The sequence below is a fragment of the Gadus morhua genome, chromosome 4 (assembly GCF_902167405.1).
Source record: "Gadus morhua chromosome 4, gadMor3.0, whole genome shotgun sequence".
Classification (NCBI taxonomy): Eukaryota; Metazoa; Chordata; class Actinopteri; order Gadiformes; family Gadidae; genus Gadus; species Gadus morhua.
This window is the reverse complement of record NC_044051.1, coordinates 6492655-6512654: the sequence shown is the minus strand read 5'-3', so window position 1 is coordinate 6512654 and position 20000 is coordinate 6492655. Positions and strand designations below refer to the sequence as shown.

Here is a 20000-nt window from a genome sequence, read left to right as displayed (position 1 = left end):
GTGTGAGAGAGCATCATTTGAAGAGGCTCCAGCAGGCCCTGGAAGGAAGCAGTCAGTCTGTGGGGGCCGATAGCTGGTATCTCTGGGACTCTGGGGAGATACTCTGCTGACACTCACCCAAGCGACACAGCGACATATAGCGCCTGGTGTCTGGTCATTCCTCTCTCTCCTACCTGATTGAGCCGGAACACCAGCAGCCTTCACTCAGAGAAGAGAAGGGCTTTACTCAGAGAAGAGAAGTGCTTCAGACAGAGAAGAGCTTCACTCAGAGAAGAGAAGAGCTTCACTCAGAGAAGAGAAGAGCGTCACTCAGAGAAGAGCTTCACTCAGAGAAGAGAAGTGCTTCAGACAGAGAAGAGCTTGACTCAGAGAAGAGCTTCACTCAGAGAAGAGCTTCTCACAGAGAAGAGATTCAGACAGAGAAGAACTTCACTCAGAGGAGAGCTTCACCCATCAGCTTCATCCCCCGCCCAGCAAAGGTGTGTGTGTGTGTGTGTGTGTGTGTGTATGTGTGTGTGTGTGTGTGTGTGTGTGTGTGTGTGTGTGTGTGTGTGTGTGTGTGTGGGGGGGGGGTATAGCGGGGGTGGGGGGACGGATGGTTCGCGGTGACCCCATGAGCTCGGTGTTTACGTTGCGCATAAACAAAAGCCTTGATTCTGTTTGGATGTGGCAACAACAGGGATCGGGGAGGAGAGAGGACTGGGTGATAAATATCCCAGCTGTGGGAGTTCCTGCCGGGATATGAGCTTTAGTAATGCTGATCGGTGAGCCATTGATCCTTATCAGGAAGGGGTTCCAGGTGTTATTCCTCTCACTCGCTTCCACAGTCCCGAGGCAACGCCAATAGTGCTGACAACATTTTGAAGGAATTCATAAATTTACATTGTGGTTTCTAGACTGAGGAGTAGGATGTGAATGGATGATTGGTAGAGAGCATAGTTGAAACCACCGCGTCAGTATATGAATGGGTGATTGAATTTGTGTATGAAGGGGTGTATGTCCATGTGTATGAATGAGTGAATGAGACGCCTGACTCTCTATAATTTGTTCTCTGGACGTATCGGTTGCGATAGCGAGAACCGCGCCGTCCTTCGGAGGTGACGTAAAACCGAGGTCCTGACTCACTCAGGACATAAAAGATCCCAGGGCACTTATCGCAAAGAGTAGGGCTTTCCCCGGTGTCCTGGCCCAACCAGACTCATTCAATCTGGCCCCCTAATCATCCTCCTGTATTATTGGCTGACTTGTTAATTCCCTCACTCTCCACCTCAAGCTTGTGTGTTTAGTGAGCGTTCTGGCGCAGATTGGCTGCCTTGCATCACCCAAGTGGGTGCTACACACCGGTGGTGGTTAGCGAGGTCCTCCCTTCATTTTAAAGCGTCTTTGAGTGTCTAGAAAAGCGCTATATAAATTCAATCCATTATTATTATTATTTGAGGTGTGTTTTCAAGAACAGGACAAGTGCGGATGGGGGGGGGGGGGGGGGGGGGGGAGGGGGTGATGGCGGTGGTGGGGGTAAGACTATCGGAGGATGGGTGGAGCTGAAGGTGAAGACAAACAGGATCAGGATGGAGTGTGTACGTGTGTGTGGGTGTGTGTCCACATGCTTGTCTGGAAAAGGTTTATTTGCAGCCATTTCTGTGACACAAGTTGTGTGCATGCGTGTGTGTGGTGTCTTGTTGCAGACTTCTGTGTGTGTGTGTGTGTGTGTGTGTGTGTGTGTGTGTGTGTGTGTGTGTGTGTGTGCGTGTGTGTGTGTGTGTGTGTGTGTGCGTGCGTGTCTCTCACACTCACTCACACACCCAGCTATACAAAGTGTTTATTCTCAGAGTGGGCGGGGCACAGGAAGTGACCGTCGGCAGTGTCCTGGTCAGCGACCCGGCTTCTCTAAAGGAGGAAATGGGCCCAGTGGGCGTCGGCCTGACCGGTGTAACTTCCTGTCTGCGTCAAGTCTTTCTTTAGTCTATATTCTCAGCATCGCCTCCCCCCCCCCCGCCCCCCCACTCGTACATTATCTCCCCGTTTAGGGGCTCCGACCACGCCCTCAGCAGAGCCACAGGCGCTTTGGCGAAGGATTGAGAGCACGCCGTTGTGGCTAAACAACAAACTGGGCCTTCCCTCCCTCTCGGCTTCCTCCCTCCCTACCTCTCTCCTCTGTTGCATTTCACACGCCTGTGATTGACAGGCAAGAGGGATTCCCTGAACCAATCGGGGTGTGTGTACGCGTGTGTGTAATTGTATCTGTGTTTTTATCTGTGTGTGTGTGTGTGTGTGTGTGTGTGTGTGTGTGCAGGGCCGTAGCACTAAATCCTGGGCCCCTATACTATGGGTACTAATGGGCCCCCCTGCGCTAAGTTGTTGACGGGCCCCCCCTCTGCCTTGGGCCCCCCCACAACTGTCCCCTTTGTCCCCGCAGTCCGTCGGCCCTGTGTGTGTGTGTGTGTGTGTGTGTGTGTGTATGTGTGTGTGTGTGTGTGTGTGTGTGTGTATGTGTGTGTGTGTGTGTGTGTGTGTGTGTGTGTGTGTATGTGTGTATGTGTGTGTGTGTGTGTGTGTGTGTGTGTGTGTGTGTGTGTGTGTCCACGGCCATCACCATGGGTCTATAGAGGGGATACTGGGACCGAGAATAGACATCCTGGACACAGAGGGGTCTTAATTGACCCGGACCCCCAAGTGGTCAGAGGTGGAGAGCTTGAATCCATTACTTTAGGTACCAATCACCACCGATGTACCCATGTGTGGGTGTGTGTGTGTGTGTGTGTGCGTGTGTGTGGGGAGGGGGGGTTCTGTGCGTCTTCTTCTTTGCTAGAATGTTAACTTGTGTTTAAAGCTGCCATAAGTACGATGAGAGAGAGTTGTTCATTGACACTAAACAGCCATGAGGACGACCGCCCCGGCGCCACGCGCCCCAGGTATTCTCTCGGAGCGTTTCCCCCACTCATAGTGGACCGATGGGTACAGTGTTTCCAACCTACAACGACTCCAACGACTGCTCCAAACCCCTCCCTGCAGCCCAGGTTACGTAACCACACCCCCACATTACCCACAATCCCCCAGAATGGAACTGGCCAACACTGCCAGAAGCTCAGAGGATACCAGAGGCACCACAAGCAGGAAAAACAGAACCCCCCCCCCCCGGTCAGAGTAGGTGCCGAGAGAGCCGATTAAATTTTAAATATCAATTGTGTGTGTGTTTGGATCTATTTGTGGATCTTTGTATCAGTGGGTGTAGGTGTGTGTGTTTGCGTGGCAAAGCCCTGACCCATTGGGTTCTAGGCGTGTGTGCGGTCTGATCGGTACGTTTCCCTCTCCAGCTCCACCAGGCTGGCAGCCAGTCCGAAGCCTTTGTCTGTTTTTTCCGGAGCGCCGCGGGAGGAAAGGCATTCCACGCTGGAAGTGTCCCGCTGGAACCAGGGAACGTTTGTTTGGGTCCGTCTTCCTCTGCCATTGTTTTGGCGGCGAACTTTGCTCTGGCCAGCGTTGAAACGGCCATTGTGTTGACCATATACTGGGTGGAAATGTATTTAGAGTCCATGGTTCGCCGACAGAGTTCGATATTTATAGTGTGGTGAACGACAGGTCCCCTAGGGGGCGCGTGTCTCTGTAGCCTCTGCTCTCATTGGTCCAGCTCCAGTTATTGCTTGTGATGTTGAGTATGCTCTCTATGCTCATTTTAATCTTTCCTGGCCTCTTCATTTGTAATACATTTTGGTATTTGCTTATTGGTTTAACTTTGAATTGGATTATAATTAATTACATATTTAGCATAACCCCGTATAAAATATTACCATTATTGTCTATTCATTATCTATATTTTATATCTATCTATATCTAGGTAGAGATATACATCTTAGGACTATATCTATCTCTATACATAATATATATCAATTAATAATGATAATATTTTACAAACATATGAATACACACAGTAGATAATGAGAGGGTAATGTTATTTAATAAAAGGATGAACTCTGTATTTCAGTCAGTTTTGCATTTATTTCAAAGGATCTTCATAACATTAATGCACACGGTCATCGGTATCAACGTACAAAACAGCGGTGTGGGTCTGGCAAAACCACCATCAAGGCTTAAAGAAAAGGATTTTACACAAACAGAAAAGCACCAGACACACCTCCAACCCCAGCCCTCCACCCCCCCCCCCCCCCCCCCCCCCCCCCCCGCCCGCCACCCACCCGCCAGAAACAACGGGCATAAAAACCAAACACAAGTTCACAAGACGCTCCCGAAGTCTCCCCAAACACAACATCTCTGACCGCTACACCTGTGTAATGACGCTAGCTTTTAAAAAACAAAAAGAAGAACAATTACAACCCGTTACAACGACATTCTCAGCGCGTCCCCCCCCCCCCCCCCCCCTCCCAGAATCTACACCCTAATGAACAGAATGCTTCTCGGTCTGTCGTTCTTAAACTGTACACCCAGGGACTGGGTCGCTAGACCCGCCCTCCTCCACCTCACCACTACCTACTACTAGTACTACTTCCTGTTCTATGTCTGTTCTATATGGTGACCTTTAACCCCCCCCCCCGCCCCCAGGTAGAAGTTGGTGGGGGGGAGGGGGGGTCCTAGCAGCGTGTGGCAGGGCCGCGTCGGAACGGACCCCCGTCATGAGAACTGGATCTGCTGAACGGACGGAATCTGGATAAAAGGAAACACAAACACACACACACACACACAACGTCTCAGTCCACACTTCCGGTTTAGAGGAGAGGGAGGGGCGGGACTTTCAATGACATGGGTTTAGAGGAGAGAGAATGGGCGGGACTTTCAATGACATGGGTTTAGAAGAGAGAGAATGGGCGGGACTTTCAATGACATGGGTTTAGAAGAGAGAGAATGGGCGGGACTTTCACTGACATGGGTTTAGAGGAGAAAGAGGGCGGGACTTTCAGTAACATGGTATGGAGAGGAGGGAGGGCGGGACTTTCAGTGACATGGTTTGGAGAGGAGAGAGGGCGGGACTTTCAGTGACATGGTTTCAGAGGAGAGAGGGGTCAGGAACTCAGTTACAGCGTTTGCTAGATGGGGGGGGGGGGGCGGGTCTTCAGGGATGTGTTTGAGGCGAGAAGGGGGGCGGGAATTTCGATACATGAAGTAGGAAGGCTGTTAAAAGATGGAAGATAAATCTATAAAACGTGATTATCCGAGCCCAGACCAACCTGTTGGTACGCCGTCGTGTACACCATGACGTTCTGCTGCTGGCCGTCAGCCGTGATGATGCCTGCTGGCAGCGGATTGGCTGTTGGGGAGGAAGTGAATGGTTAGTTGAATTGTTGCCAAATAGTAAGCAACAATGAGCAGAGATACATGGCACAATAACAGAATATATCCTATGGGAAATCTATTTAAATAAGATTGTATATTTATGGATATTGTCTGCAGCATAAAGGGCAGGTTTTGGCAAAGAAGGCAAGGTTAAGGATTACTTTAATTATCCCAGACAGAGACAGTACAATATACTGGATAATAATAAAAAGATATGATGCTAGAAGGGAAAGCACATCCAGCAGGTCATAAAGCCTTCTGTGCCGTTACTTTATTGAACCGGTTGGTCTCATTGAGATTAAACACCTCTTACAAGAGACACCTGGTCCAGACAGAAAACAATAACACTTGTTTTACAGTCAGCAGCCTCGAACACGAAACATAAGAACACTCGTATCCTACACATCGACTCAGGCGAGACGCAGACAGGCATTACACCTCATCATGACCAGGGAGGACAGACAGACAGACAGCTCATCCTGACCAGGGAGGACAGACAGACAGGCATCAGCCCAACCAGGGAGGACAGGCAGACAGACAGCTCATCCTGACCAGGGAGGACAGACAGACAGACAGACAGACAGACAGACATCAGCCCAACCAGGGAGGACAGACAGACAGACAGCTCATCCTGACCAGGGAGGACAGACAGACAGACAGGCAGACAGACAGCTCATCCTGACCAGGGAGGACAGACAGACACCTCATCCTGAACAGGACAGGCAGACAGACATTGCACTTCAGTCTGACCACGATAGATAGACAGACAGACATTACACCTCAGTCTGTCCAGGGACTCCCGTCCTGTCAGCTGACGAGCGGTGAGGGGGGGGGGGGGGGGGGGGGGGGGGGGGGGTGGGGTTAGGGTGCGGGGGGGGGGTGTGGGTGGTACTTACTGAAGCTGTCGTCGGTTAGCTCCTCCCCTAGGCCTTCCCCCACGGAGACACCCGGCATTCCCTTCTCCCCCTTCATCGCCTGGGAAACACAGGCAGGCCACATCAAGCTCAACTCTGGGGGCCCCACGGCGCCGCTCCGGGGCCCCACGGCGCCGCTCCGGGGCCCCTGGAGCAGCGGCCGCAGTCCGCCCCCCTCACACACACACACACCGGAACCGGCAAACACGTACTTCATCAACCTCAGTGGCGGTGATGATTTATAAACGTCATTCCCTCTCCCTGTGGTGGTTGAACCTCTAAATGTTTTAACAGAGCACATCCACGTAAGGCCTAAACTTTTTTTTTGTTTGGTTCCGGTTTCCGACCGACCCCGTCAATTTATGTGCGACCCAAATTATTTTATGAGCTTTAAAAAAAATAATAATAATAATAAAAAGGCCCCAACACCCCAACCCTCACCAATGAGTGACATCATGCTCTGTGGGGAGGCTAGTAGCTCCTCCCCCTACGGCTGATTGGCTCCTTTAGCTCATGGTGTAGATGTGATGTCACTGTGGCCTGAAGTATCGCTGGAGGGGGAGCAGCCCTTCCCAAGGAGCCCATCCCTCCCCACGATACCGCGATAAATGGGTTGAATAAGGGCCGACATATATGGTACGAGTCATTTATTACTACCTAATGTTGGGATGGGATAATAACTAGGACCAGAGGATCATAACTAAGTCTAAGGAATCATAACTAGAACTAGGGGATCATAACTAGGACAAGAGGATCATTACTAGGGGACCATAACTATATGATCATAACTAGGACTAGAGGATCATAACTAGAGGATCATAACTAGGACTAGAGGATCCTAACTAGGACTAGAGGATCGCAACTAGGACTAGAGGATCCTAACTAGAGGATCCTAACTAGGACTAGAGGATCCTAACTAGTACTAGAGAATCATAACTAGGACTAGAGGATCATAACTAGGACTAGAGGATCATAACTAGGACTAGAGGATCATGGACTAGAGGATCATAACTAGGACTAGAGGATCATAACTAGAGAATCATAACTAGGACTAGAGGATCATAACTAGGACTAGAGGACCTTAACTAGAACTAGAGGATCATAACTAGGACTAGAGGACCATAACTAGGACTAGAGGACCATAACTAGAACTAGAGGATCATAACTAGAGGACCCTAACTAGGACTAGGTAACCATAACTAGGTCGAGGGAACGCCTCTTTAAGAGCTGTGTTGCTGGGTCACCCGTCTCTAACCGATGGAGAGGTTTCTGATGCGACAACTGTAGAAGGTTGACTCTAGAACAGGGGTCGGCAACCCAAGGCACGCGTACGTGCAAATATGTTTAAATGAGTTACTGAAAGCAGTGTTCTGAAATGGGATCAATTAATAGTATGTAGCCTAAACCTATGTTGTGAGTAATAGAGAAGAAAATATTTAAAATATTGTTGCAAGTGTCCTGTATGCATCGCCTTCACATGGTTTTGCAAAGCTGTTCATGTCTTAAAGATATGATGTGGATGGTTCCAACATTCTCATATATTCTCGTTTTTTACATTCCTCACATTGCAAATATGTTTTTAAATAAGTTCCTGAAAGTGGTGTTTTAAGATGGGACACAGGTAATTATAATTTTTAATCCCATGTTGCAAATATAACAACAAAAAAACATTATACAATTCCAGGTCGTCTGGAAATGTTTTTGGTCGCTGTGTCATAATTCAGCTTAATGTTTAATATATTGTTGCTTAAGGCACACTCATTAACGAGAAAATTTCAAACTGGCACTGCATGTTGAAAAGGTTGCTGACCCCTGCTCTAGAAGGATGTCCTCCGCCACAGAACCAACAAGCCCCCCCCCCCCCCAACCCACACACTCGGAACTCGCTCACCTCTCTGAACTTCTGCAGGTACAGCTTCAGCGGCTCCACGTACATGTCGAAGCCCAGCGTGGACATGGCGAACAGGATGTCCTCGCCGTTGATGGTTTTCCTCTTCTCCTGGTGGCAGCGCTCGCTGGCCTCCGACGTGATGAAGCTGATGAACTCGCTCACGCACTCCTGCACGCACTCCTTGGCGTCTTTGGCGATCTGACACACAAGGAGGGGGAGAGGGGGAGTGTGATGACGAGGAACGAAAGGGATGGCTTGTGTGGAGGTTTCAATGGAAATAGTATTGTCGACCGCTTTCTAAATCTCACACACACACACACACACAAAGAAAGAGACACACACAGATGCAAAAAGGCACAAAGAGTGTCACACACACAAGCACAAAGACAGAGAGAGACACACGCAAACAGAGAGCGAGAGACAAACACACACACACACACACACACACACACACACCTTCCCCGTCTGCGGGACTGCGTTCTTCATGATGCGAGCCACGTTGGCGATGGGCAGGTAGATGTCCTGTTCCCTGAAGTTCTCCTTAATGCCCCCCTCCTCATGGTCGTTTAGACTCTCATCCCCGTCATCTGTGAGCGACACAAGAGCGAAACAATCACAATCGGTCACGTGGTTAACGTCCCTCAATTCAGTGGAACAATAAACATGCGGAATAGAGACACGCCAAACCTATTCTAACATTGTTGTTTTTATTATTCCTTTACCTTCTTGTGATTGCAGTACGTAGTGCCCGGACGCCATGTACTCTCCGGTGATACCCAGCTGGGAGGCGTCTGTGGTGGAACCGTCTCCGTCCATCTGGGGCACAAACAAAACAAAGGCGCATCAGACGGGTAGATTGGAGATCGAGACGCGGGGGTCCATATCCAGACGTGGTGTCTGGATGGAGATGGACCCCACGTCACCATTTCCAGACAGGGCACCTGGATGGAGATGGAGACGCGGGGTCCGACTCCAGACGGGGCGCCTCGACGGAGACCTGTAGTCCATATTGCCGTTCCCGCTCCACTGTGGTGGGACCGTCTCCCGAGTCAAGGCGCCAAAACACGCCACTGCGAAATCAACAACCCGCCGCCGCGTTGATCTGACCGTACACACATAAGACCGCACCACGCATATCACTTACAACCGAGACCCGTGCTAAACGTAGCTCTCTGTGCCGAGCTAAGGCGGGCTAGCGGATCCCGTACATATTCCTGGTGTCGACCAGCTAGCCAACCCAGTTAGCACCGAGGCTAATGTCTAAAAGCGGGTAGGTTCGATCCCCGGGTCGTCCCGCTCCACACCGCGGGGACCCGGTGCACTGAACCCGGCTGATCGCGAAGGACTCGGACCCTAACTTCACCGGACTCCCAGTCTGCCGCAAGCCGCGTCCCGAGGCGCCGCGCCGGCCTGCTCTTTGTCCTGGTGGACCAGGCTCGGGCCGCCAGGGTGTTATTCTTATTCTTTATCAGAACGGGTACTTCCTGATCATCAGCCCTCATCCACCCCGACAACAAACACAAATCACACGCAGACGGACATTTCCATTCGAGCTAACGAGAAATCGGTTAGCAATCATTGGCCGGAGCCAGACACCAACCTGCGATGAAGCCCTGGTTGGTTACCTTCTCGGAACGGCTGTTTGGTTGGACAGAAAATGGCTGCGAAAGAACCAGTCCCTGCGCGGAGCGGCGCGTCCTGTAGCGGGCCGCCGTACCCCGACTCACCGCCAGGGGGGCGTCCCGCCGAGCCGCAGTACCCCGACTCACCGCCAGTGGGGCTGAAGTACCCCGACTCACCAACAGGGGAGCGTTGTGTCTGCAGTGCAGACGTTAAACGTACACGTTAAATACACAGACAAGGGCATCTCTTGTTCATGCGTACACATGGTCCAAAGTAAATAATACAATTAAATATGCAATTATCTCCTTCTTTTTTTTTTGCATCGACTGTTTAATGCATTTGGAGGTAGATAATATTGAACGCTTTCCTCAACAGGATAATACTGCAAATTAATGATTGTGGATTTGCATGTTTGTTTAAATACATAATATAACATATTTACAGTATATAAATGTATTTCAGCGTTGGAGTAAATTATTCAACACTGCGCATGCGTGCGTACTCAAAAGGCCGCTCATGTTACAAAAGTTTCGGGGTCAGTCAGAGAATAGAAGGAAGTTGTTCAATGTTGATAAACCACATTGATCCTTGACTAATCAGTGTGTTCAACTTTACGTGAAAGTGATCAAATCAAGTGAGTCGTATTACCTGCATTCACAGCATTTGGTTAAGTAGCGTTAGGCATGTTTTTAGTTATTCGTTCCAGCTTTCGTATTGAATTAATGTTTGGAAGTATCAAACGAATGCGATTAGATAGTGTTTTTTATCAACCAAACTCTAACGTCAGCGTTGTGTTCCATAACGCATCGTTGTAATTTAATAAAAACATATACTCCCAACTCCTGAAGCAGCTGTCTCAACCAACACGCGTTTCCCAGAGCGTGGAAGTTCCACGCTGCGCCGCCAGATGTCACCGCCGCACCGCAACACAGTCGATTACCACATGTTTTCGCATACAAAAAATCGCCTATACTCTATTTGGCTGTATCACCTTGGCATAACATTCTCCTTCTGTGATTAATGTTAAACCGAAAATTGTAATACTGAATAAATATTCCGTAGCAAAACTTACATATTTACAAAATCACACCGTATTCAATAGTTCTCTGCGGTCTTATTTCTGCGTGACAGAGAGATCAACAACAGAGTCCTCTACACCAGTCTAAACCGGTCAAGTCTGTGCTGGGGGGAAAAAGGCAGACTAAAGTCCGTTGGCGTTGGCTGGCGATAGAGTGGGTGTTGTTGTGTAGTCCTACTAAGTCTACTTGCTGTGGAGGGCACAGAGTTGTGTTAGCTGGAGACAGAGTGTGCGTGTTGTGTAGTCCTACTGAGTGTACTTGCTGTGAGGGCACTGAGGAGTACATGTGTGTATAGTTCTTCAACCCTGGACTCAAGACAACAGGTGTCTTCTCAGGTGAACGACTTGGATCAGTGAGGCAATATGGAGCAGCCCATTGGTCCGTTGTCGTCGTTTGACTACGACCTGCTGGTCGTAGGGGCGGGGTCAGGAGGTCAAGCTGTTGCCAAGGTCAGCTATGTCATCGTATCTATGTATAAAGCCTCATGACGTCTTGAGATCTTCATGTGTGTGACGTCTTCGTTTGTGAGCATGTGTGCAGTTTGAGAACTTGAGAAAGACAGTTTAATCCAAAATAAATGATATTGAATGATTACTAATTTGTAGTCATTACGTCTGTCTTTGATTAGCAGGGGCGGAGCCAGAGCAAAGATGGGATATAACAGTCTTAATATAATATATGCTAATTGGATGATCTGTAGGTACCTCCGGATGACGGAGGAGGAGAGAGAGAGAGAGAGAGAGAGAGATCGCTCATTCCCTGCCACGCTTTTAGGGGAGCAGATACTTAACCTGCTGTCTGAATGATTCATTTCACTGCCAGCTGTATCCCCCCCCCCCCCCCCCCCCCCCCCCCCCCTCTCTCTCTCTCTTTCAGGAAGCCGTCGGGTTTAATAAAAGAGTTCTGGTGATTGACCCTGTGACCCCATTTTCTGAAGCCACCACTTCAGGTGTGTGTTTTGTTCGCACACACTTCATTGTCTGTCAAAGGAGGTCATGCATCATTTATCGTCTTCTTTCTCCTCTTCAATCCTCTCTTTTCGCTCTTTCTCATTTGCTCTTCAATAATCAACCCCACTTCTCCTCTGCATTAGTAACCTTTCACTCCTCTCCTCTTCTCTCTTCTCCTCTCCTCTCCTCTCCTCTCCTCTCCTCTCCTCTCCTCCCCTCTCCTCTCCTTTCCTCTCCTCTCCTCTCCTCTCCTCTCCTCTCCTCTCCTCTCCTCAACCCTCCTCTCCTCTCCTCTCCACTTCTCTCCTCTCTTCTCTCCTCTCCCCGCCTCTCTCATCTCCTCTCTCCTAGCTCCTCTCATCTCTTCTCCTCTCTCCTCCATCCTTGCTCCTCTCTTCTCTTTCCTCTCAGTTCTGGGATGGTCCAGTGTAACCATGGCGACCGTGAGGAAGCTGCTACACAGGGCGTCCCAGTTGGGACAGGACATTCAGGACTCACAGAAATACGGCTGGAGATTTAAAGAGACAGGTCAGCATCATTAATGTAAATCATATCATTTTCTGTCGAGCATTTACCACGTGGGCATGAAACCTGGACCTTTAATTGATAAAACAGAAATCTCACTTTTGGTCTCAAACATAAATTGAACAAATCAATATGTCTACATCTACATCTCTACTCCTGCACCCCCACTATGGGTATTAGAGGCTTTTATATTACTTTTATATTATAAAACTATATTGCTGTCTTCTTTAAACAACAGAATACTGTTTGTGGGTGTAAGTCACATTTCCCTAGCATTTCTCTGACATTATTGAATTACAGTTGTATTACAGTTGTATTTCTGCCCCGTAACTCAATAACGCCAGACGATGTAGTGAGATAATGTGAGAATATGAATATCGTCCCGGTTCATCAGTACATATCGCCTCATGGCGGCCTGCATCACGGTGCCCCCGCTCTGCTGACAGCTCTCTCTCTCCTCCCCCAGCCTCCCACAGCTGGGAGGGCCTCTCAGACGCTCTGTTGGGCCACGCAGAGTCCTGCGTCCTGGGGGTCAGGAGGGACCTGACCGAGTGCGGCGCTGCCTACCTCAGGGCCGGCTGGGAGATGCTGGCCCCTCACGTTGTAGAGGTGTGGCCCTCAGGCGTCCTATACGGTCTATGCTAGGGGCCCCGCAGAGGGCTGGCCCCGGAGCCGGTCACTGGGGTGTGGCAACGGCACTGGTGTGTGGCAGGTTAGGTTTTCTCGGCAAGATATATATAGATATGTACAGTATATAGATAGATAGATCTTCTCGAACGTTTACCATTACATCAACCAGCTTCTCCATCACACAGCTCAATGTATTGCTTATCAATAGCATCTATCTATAAAGCGATTAGTACATTGATAGAATGTCATAGTACATTGATAAAAAAACAGACCTGCCACCACACCACAGTGCCGTTGCCCGGGGTGCAGCTGGATGCCTCTCGGCTGAGGAGGGGAGCTACACTAAGCTACGCTAAGCTAAACTATCTGCTTCAGAGCTTCACCGTCACGCTCCCGCCTTTTGTAATATAAGAGAGTAACCACAAGTCACGCAGCAATTACTTAATTGGTCCACGTTTTCTGAGATTTATTTTTATGGTAACAGAGTTGAAGTTGCCGACCGCGATTGTTTCCCAACACACGTATGAGACGGTACTCTGTTATATTAGAAGATAGCCCATCCCCTTTGAGTCTTCAAACATCCCGACATCTTTAGATGGTGGAGGGAGATTAGGGGATTTGGTGATTACAGCTTGTTTAAAATCTTTGATACTCGCTCAGAGGAGATTTAATTTAAGATGTGATATAAAGGAGTTGCTTTAATGTGAAGTCTATTTTTCCAGTTGTTATTACTTCTAATTAAATATGAGTTTGTCATTAGTGTTACCTCTCCTGACGTGTTCTCTCCTGACGTGTTTCATGTGATAAACCCTGGCATGAGGTCATTTCCACTGAGTCTAAACAACCTCTACAACACATAATCAAGTCTGCAGATAAAGTAACGCACTGGCGTTTAAGTACAGGTTGCAGAGTGGAACTCCAGGTCTGATCTCAGACCAGCAACAACACGTTTTGATTTGCCTTGTTGCTTACTTGCAAGACAGTGAAATGACTTTCATTCTTTGTTTATTCATTATAGACCCGTCTAGACACAGTAACGTTGTGAAGGCATAGAGGCTCAAAACTATACCACTTTACACAGTTTAAGGACCGTTAACTCTAAGAACACAGTTTAAGGACCATAAACTGAAAGAGCACAGTTTAAGGAACTTAAACTGTAACAACACAGTTTAAAATCCTTAAACTGTAAGAACCTGTAAAAGTTGAAAGTCCTTAAACTGAAAGAACACAGTTTAAGGGCATCCAACTGTAAGAAACTGCAAAAGTTAATTATCAAAATAATCACACCTTTTCACCTCTTTCAACATCTTCCTGCTATGAATGACATGCTGGGTCTGTGTTTGACCAATCAGGTGACAGACACCGATGGAAGGAAGTCCCGCCTCTCTGTGGGGACGCTGGTCATCGACCCCGGGGAGCGACCTCGCTACCCTGGGGTACCGGGAGACAGGGAGCACTGTGTCACCAGGTGGGGACCCAGGTTGTCCACCAGGACTCACCTGTCTCCTAGCAACAGACCCTTCCACCTGGCGGCCATGTTGGTCCGCTGGGTGGGAACCTTCTAGAATATTTAAATTTAGAATGCATGTCCATTCAATTGTCATGGTTCCCCTCATGATTCTAGAAGGTTTCCCTACCCGACCAACCAATATGGCCGTCAGGTGAACTACATGTTAATGAAACAACCTTTGTCTTTCCTTATAGGCCCTATTGCAAAGAACATGATTTACAACAGTGTCACTTTGTCACCCCTGCTATCACAAAGAGGTCAAAGGTCGAGTTAGCTTAAGTTCACCCCCTCTATAATGTGTTTGAGCAACTTATGTTGCTAAAGAGTACTTTGGGAGAGAGTTAAGGCTCGATATTGTCATTACAAAATCTAAATCGGCATGTACACATAGGTTGTTAAACGGTGGTCTGACACAGTGACGTCGTCACGGTACCACCGACTTACTGGCTTTGTTGACCAATAACAGGCATCGTTGGACTGGTGGGCGTGGTCACAGTCACACTATCTGGGTGGAGTACCCCACATGTGCCGCGGCAATGTCAACCCAGTGCAGTGCTCTGATTGGTCAGAAACCTTGCGTTTTGTCCATGCGAACAGGACACTTTCGCCGCTGTTGTGCAGTGGATCCGGGTGTGGCTCGTCTCTCTCTGAGGACGTCTCTGGTGTCTACGCGAGGCCGACAGCGCCTGTGGTGTATTCTCTCCCCCCCCCCGCGGGAGCTGCGTGGGAACTTTGAAACAAAGCGGGACACACTCAATTACTCTTTAATGAAACTGTCACCGTCCATACTGGTGGCTGTCGACACAGCGGGGATGAATGTGCCCCGGGGTAGTGTTATGCAAACACATCTCTTCCTCCCGTGGGACCGCTGGCTAATGTGAGGAGGAGGCCGTGTGAGGTCAGCGTCTAGGGCTCCGAGGACGGACCGGCCTGGGTGATGGGACAGTCACGGACTAGTGTCTCACTCTGTCGCCGTGGTTACCTGTCTCTCTGACGCTCTCTTCCTGTCTCTCCGTCTTGCTGCCTCTTCTGCTGTCTCCATCTTCATCTGTCTCTCTGTCCCTCCGTCTCACTCTCTTCTCTCTCTCTCTTTTTCTCGCTCTCTATCTGTATCTCTCTCGCTCTCTCTCTCTCTCTCTCGCCCTCTCTCTCTCTCCCCCTATCTCTCTCTCTCTCTCCCCCTATCTCTCTCTCCCCCTATCTCTCTCTCTCTCTCTCTCTCTCTCTCTCTCTCTCTCTCTCTCTCTCTCTCTCTCTGTCTCTCTCTCCAGTAACGAGCTGTTCTCCAGGCCTTGCCCGCCCGGCCGCACCCTGGTGGTGGGCGGGTCTCCGGAGGGGGTGGAGTGTGCTGGCTTCCTGGCCGGCCTGGGTCACGAGGTCACTCTCATGCTGCCGACCTCTGACCTCCTGCCAGGCTTCGACCTCAAGATGTCCCAGAAGATCGAGAACCACATGCTGGTGCACGGAGTCCACTTCCTGTACGAGCACACACTCAGCAAGGTAAGCAAACACATTCACACACACACACACACACACACACACACACACAAACACACACACAAACGTAAACACACACTCAGCAAGTGTGTGTTTCTGTTTTTTGTCTCTTAGGTGGAGCAGATAGGTGCTCAGGATGGGGGCGTTTCTGCAGGTACATCAGCTTGTATAACTTCAACCCTCAGCACAGAAATATAAGACAACCATAAGACCCCGATAGCCGTGCTACATCATGATAACCATGCTACGACATGCTAACCATGCTACAACATGCTAACACGCAGCAAACATGTGATACATCCGTTCATGTCTCCAAACCTACCTATTCCTGCCAACATAAAAACACAGAGGATAGACAGACAGACGCTCACACACTGTGGCAACCCGGCACGGTCAGCGAACCACCTCCTCCCAAACAGGACACCATTTCACGGGGAAAAGCCAAAAAGGCATGTTTAATCCAAAACATAACACAAAGTCTCTCCCAACACAAAAGAACGTAAGACCTGGGAGGAATCAACGGTCCCATCCGTCGTGGGTGGAATCCCGTCACCCACGACGGCCGGTCTCTCCGAGCAGGAGCTCCAGGGCTGGGAGAGCCCCGAATGAGTGGAGAAGCGGGCTATTTAAGCCCTGCTTCTCCACCTGTTCCTCAGGTGCTCTGAATCTCCTTAATTGGCCTGGGCCGGGTTGCCACAACACACACACACACACACACACACACACACACACACACACACACACACACACACACACACACACACACACACACACACTCACACTCACTCACAGTCACACATACACAGACACACACAAAGACACACACACAGACACACTGAAGGATAAACAGACAGTCACGGCGGGAGTAGTCCCCAGCCACTTGTTGCCTGAGCAGCTCTGTCTTTAATTACCCCATACACCTGACGCTTGCCAGGGGCCCAACTCCTGTGTTACAGACGCTCCTCAGGGGCCCGACGCCGTCTCTAATCTGCGTTCCCTCTCTCCCTGGTGAAGCGGCGTTGCTGGGGCCCCTGGGGGGGCTGAGGGCCCCGGGGGGCCTGAGGGCCAGCCTGCTCTCCAGGGACGGACCCGCCACACAGGAGGACTTCGATACGGTGGGGGGCTGTCAGGCTGGGCCGGGGGGGGGGGGGGGGGGTCTAAGCTGGGGGGGTTGGGCACGTTGTCTGGTGTCTCTGCATAATGGACCTAGCTTCACTGTTAGAACTATATCTGTGTATCTATATGTATGGTTGTGTATGTTTGTGTGTGTGTGTGTGTGTGTGTGTGTGTGTGTGTGTGTGTGTGTGTGTGTGTGTGTGTGTGTGTGCGTGCGTGCGTGCGTGTGTGTGTGTTGCAGGTCCTGCTGGCTGCAGGGATAGAGGCCAGTACCTCTAACATCGGACTAGAGCGGGTTGGGGTGAAATGTAGCCCAGAGTATGTGACTGTGTGTGTGCGTGTCTGTGTGTGTGAGATTGTTGTTGTTGTTGTTGTTTTGGTCTGTGTGTGTGCGCGTGTGTGTGTGTATGCGTGCATGCATGCATGTGCTTATTTTCATGCTTGTGCATGCGTGTATGTGTGTGTGTGTGTTGTGGCATCCCGCCACGTGGTCCTCGGCCTGGACGGGCCCGGGGTACCGTGGAGGACTGGATATACCACCCCCACCCACCAGCCGGCGACGGAGAGCAGCCCTTTTGGCTCCCCAATCAGGGTGATTGGGGGACACCTGGCCGAAAGCACGGGAGCCATCTTAAGTGGAGGTCCAGCACAGCACAGCACGGGTCGGGAGCAGGAAGGAAGGGCTCGTGGCAGCGAGAGAGCCTAGAGGCCCACGGAGGCCCTAGAGACCACGTCTCCTTCATTGTTTGATTGTTTCAGTTGACTGTTAAATAAATCCCTGAAATGGCTAAAACCCCAAGGCCAAGCGAGTTTTGTACGTGGATTCCGGCCCAACCGAGCACCGGGATACCACACTTGGTGGAGAATACAGGCAAAACGAAGGTCCCACTATGGCTCCCCGGTACAGACGCCGCCGCCGCAAGGGACGCCGCCGCCGCCGCAAGGGACGCCGCCGCAGCCGCAAGGGACGTCGCCGCTGCCGCCAGAGACGTCGCCGCTGCCGCAAGAGACGTCGCCGCTGCCGCAAGAGACGTCGCCGCTGCCGCAAGAGACGTCGCCGCTGCCGCAAGAGACGCTGCCGCCGCCGAAAGGGACGCCGCCGCCGCCGCAAGGGACGCCGCCGCCGGCGCAAGGGACGCCGCCGCCGCCGCAGCGCGAGACGAGGCCGCAGCGCGAGACCGGGACGTGACAGTGCCGTCGACCTACGCGGACGTGGGGACGGGCCGGCCCTGCATGCTGGCGACATGTTGGGCAAAGGAAGCGTCCGGGTGCCCAACCGTACCTGCGAGAGTGATGTCCAAACAGACGCAGGCCATAGTGGACACTGGCAGCATGGTCACCCTCCTCCGGCCCGACCTGGAGGGGGGAAGGGAAGGGTCACCAATGGAGGTGACATGCGTACACGGGGACACACGAACATACAAGACCTGCCACGTGGTCGTCCGGACACCACAGGGGGTGTTCACGGCTAGGGCAGGGGTCGTGCCACACCTCCCGGTGCCATTCCTAATTGGGAGGGACTGCCCGATTCTCCGTCGGCTTTGGGACCCGGCGCTGGAGTCCCGGGTCCGGAGAGATGCGGCCGCCGCCGCGGCAGGAGGTGCGGCCGCCGCCGCGGCAGGAGGTGCCGTCGCCGCCGCGGCAGGAGGTGCGGCCGCCGCCGCGGCAGGAGGTGCGGCCGCCGCCGCGGCAGGAGGTGCCGTCGCCGCCGCGGCAGGAGGTGCGGTCGCCGCCGCGGCAGGAGGTGCGGTCGCCGCCGCGGCAGGAGGTGCGGTCGCCGCCGCGGCAGGAGGTGCGGCCGCCGCCGGTGCGGCAGGAGGTGCAGCCGGCGCCGGCGAGGCGAGAGATGCGGCTGCCGTCGCGGCAAGGGATGCGGCCGGCGCCGCTGCGAGAGGAGCCGCCGCCGCCGCTGCCGCGAGGGACGCAGCCGGCACCGCAGGAGACACCCGGCCCCGGCGAGATACCTGCCTGGGCGGGTCCCTCGGCTACCTGGGGCTTGGACAAAGGGTGGAGGAGTGTGGCATCCCGCCACGTGGTCCTCGGCCTGGACGGGCCCGGGGTACCGTGGAGGACTGGATATACCACCCCCACCCACCAGCCGGCGACGGAGAGCAGCCCTTTTGGCTCCCCAATCAGGGTGATTGGGGGACACCTGGCCGAAAGCACGGGAGCCATCTTAAGTGGAGGTCCAGCACAGCACAGCACGGGTCGGGAGCAGGAAGGAAGGGCTCGTGGCAGCGAGAGAGCCTAGAGGCCCACGGAGGCCCTAGAGACCACGTCTCCTTCATTGTTTGATTGTTTCAGTTGACTGTTAAATAAATCCCTGAAATGGCTAAAACCCCAAGGCCAAGCGAGTTTTGTACGTGGATTCCGGCCCAACCGAGCACCGGGATACCACAGTGTGTGTGCGTACATGCATGGGGTGTGTGTGTCTGTGTGTGTGTGTGTGTGTGTGTGTATGCATTGCATGCGTGTGTGTGTGTGTGTGAGCGTGGATGTGTGTGTGTCTGCATGCACCTGTGTGTATTTTTGTGTGTGTGTGTGTGTGTGTTTTCATACGTGTGTGTGTGTGTGTCCCATGCGGCAGTGGGCGGGTCCTAGTGAACAAGCTGGACCAGACCAGCGTGGACCACATCTACTGCCTGTCCTCCTCCTCCTCCTCCTCCTCCTCCTCCTCCTCCTCCTCTGGCCTGGGACCCCACTGCCCCTCCCCCGTCCTGAGGGCCCGGTCTGGGAGGCTCCTGGCCCACAGACTGTACGGGGGGCCCACCCCCCTGGTAACACACCTCAGTACTGCAGCACCACCAGGGCTGGGCCACATGGAGACACACTCATCAACACCACAATGCTGACAACCTTACACCATATATCGATAAGTATTACCATGTTTAGGGCTTAAAACGACCAGTCGAGACAGTCGAGCTGAGGGTCGCTACGTTGAGGTATAAAGGACGTTTAAAGTACGGTGTCGGACACAGA

General features: G+C 51.7%; 2 protein-coding genes and 1 long non-coding RNA gene across 7 annotated transcripts in view; 2 read left to right on the top strand and 1 right to left on the bottom strand.

Annotated features, from left to right (window-relative positions):
- Positions 1 to 2589: 2589 nt before the first annotated feature.
- Positions 2590 to 4310, top strand: LOC115542873 (uncharacterized). Its single transcript, XR_003976622.1, has 2 exons — positions 2590 to 3144; positions 3315 to 4310. It is a non-coding gene; the product is annotated as an uncharacterized LOC115542873 (long non-coding RNA).
- nfyba (nuclear transcription factor Y, beta a) lies at positions 3977 to 10809 on the bottom strand. 4 transcript variants are annotated; one of them, XM_030355346.1, is made up of 7 exons: positions 10787 to 10809; positions 8814 to 8907; positions 8548 to 8678; positions 8092 to 8289; positions 6183 to 6261; positions 5181 to 5260; positions 3977 to 4659 (listed from the first exon to the last, which is right to left on the bottom strand). In XM_030355346.1, the coding sequence occupies exons 2-7, from the start codon at positions 8905 to 8907 to the stop codon at positions 4627 to 4629; spliced, it is 615 nt and encodes a 204-aa protein (XP_030211206.1). In that variant the 5' UTR covers positions 10787 to 10809; the 3' UTR covers positions 3977 to 4626. The 4 variants fall into 4 exon arrangements, with proteins under 4 accessions (XP_030211206.1, XP_030211205.1, XP_030211207.1 ...); XM_030355345.1 differs by lacking the exon at positions 10787 to 10809 and adding an exon at positions 9717 to 9895; XM_030355347.1 differs by lacking the exon at positions 10787 to 10809 and adding an exon at positions 9692 to 9890 and having other exon boundaries at positions 6183 to 6252.
- A 126-nt stretch (positions 10810 to 10935) lies between these two features.
- The window catches only part of LOC115542846 (thioredoxin reductase 1, cytoplasmic), a 13506-nt gene continuing 4441 nt past the window's right edge, over positions 10936 to 20000 (top strand). The window contains exons 1-10 of one of the 2 annotated variants that reach the window (XM_030355310.1): positions 10936 to 11242; positions 11670 to 11742; positions 12155 to 12271; positions 12735 to 12877; positions 14251 to 14366; positions 15680 to 15908; positions 16020 to 16059; positions 16920 to 17020; positions 17263 to 17511; positions 19057 to 19365. In XM_030355310.1, the coding sequence (XP_030211170.1) occupies positions 11156 to 11242; positions 11670 to 11742; positions 12155 to 12271; positions 12735 to 12877; positions 14251 to 14366; positions 15680 to 15908; positions 16020 to 16059; positions 16920 to 17020; positions 17263 to 17511; positions 19057 to 19272 (1371 nt within the window). In that variant the 5' untranslated portion in view covers positions 10936 to 11155 and the 3' untranslated portion in view covers positions 19273 to 19365. Of the gene's footprint in view, positions 11243 to 11669; positions 11743 to 12154; positions 12272 to 12734; positions 12878 to 14250; positions 14367 to 15679; positions 15909 to 16019; positions 16060 to 16919; positions 17021 to 17262; positions 17512 to 19056; positions 19366 to 19608; positions 19799 to 20000 lie in introns of those variants that run through there. The other variant, XM_030355309.1, reaches the window with a different exon arrangement.

Coding starts and splice junctions, on each gene's coding strand:
- nfyba (XM_030355346.1), bottom strand. CDS start 8,907: ATGGACGGAGACGGTTCCACCACAGACGCCTCCCAGCTGGGTATCACC. Junction 8,679..8,813: donor CGTACTGCAATCACAAGAAG/GTAAAGGAATAA, acceptor TGTCGCTCACAG/ATGACGGGGATGAGAGTCTA. Junction 5,261..6,182: donor GCTAACCGACGACAGCTTCA/GTAAGTACCACC, acceptor CCTCCCCAACAG/CCAATCCGCTGCCAGCAGGC.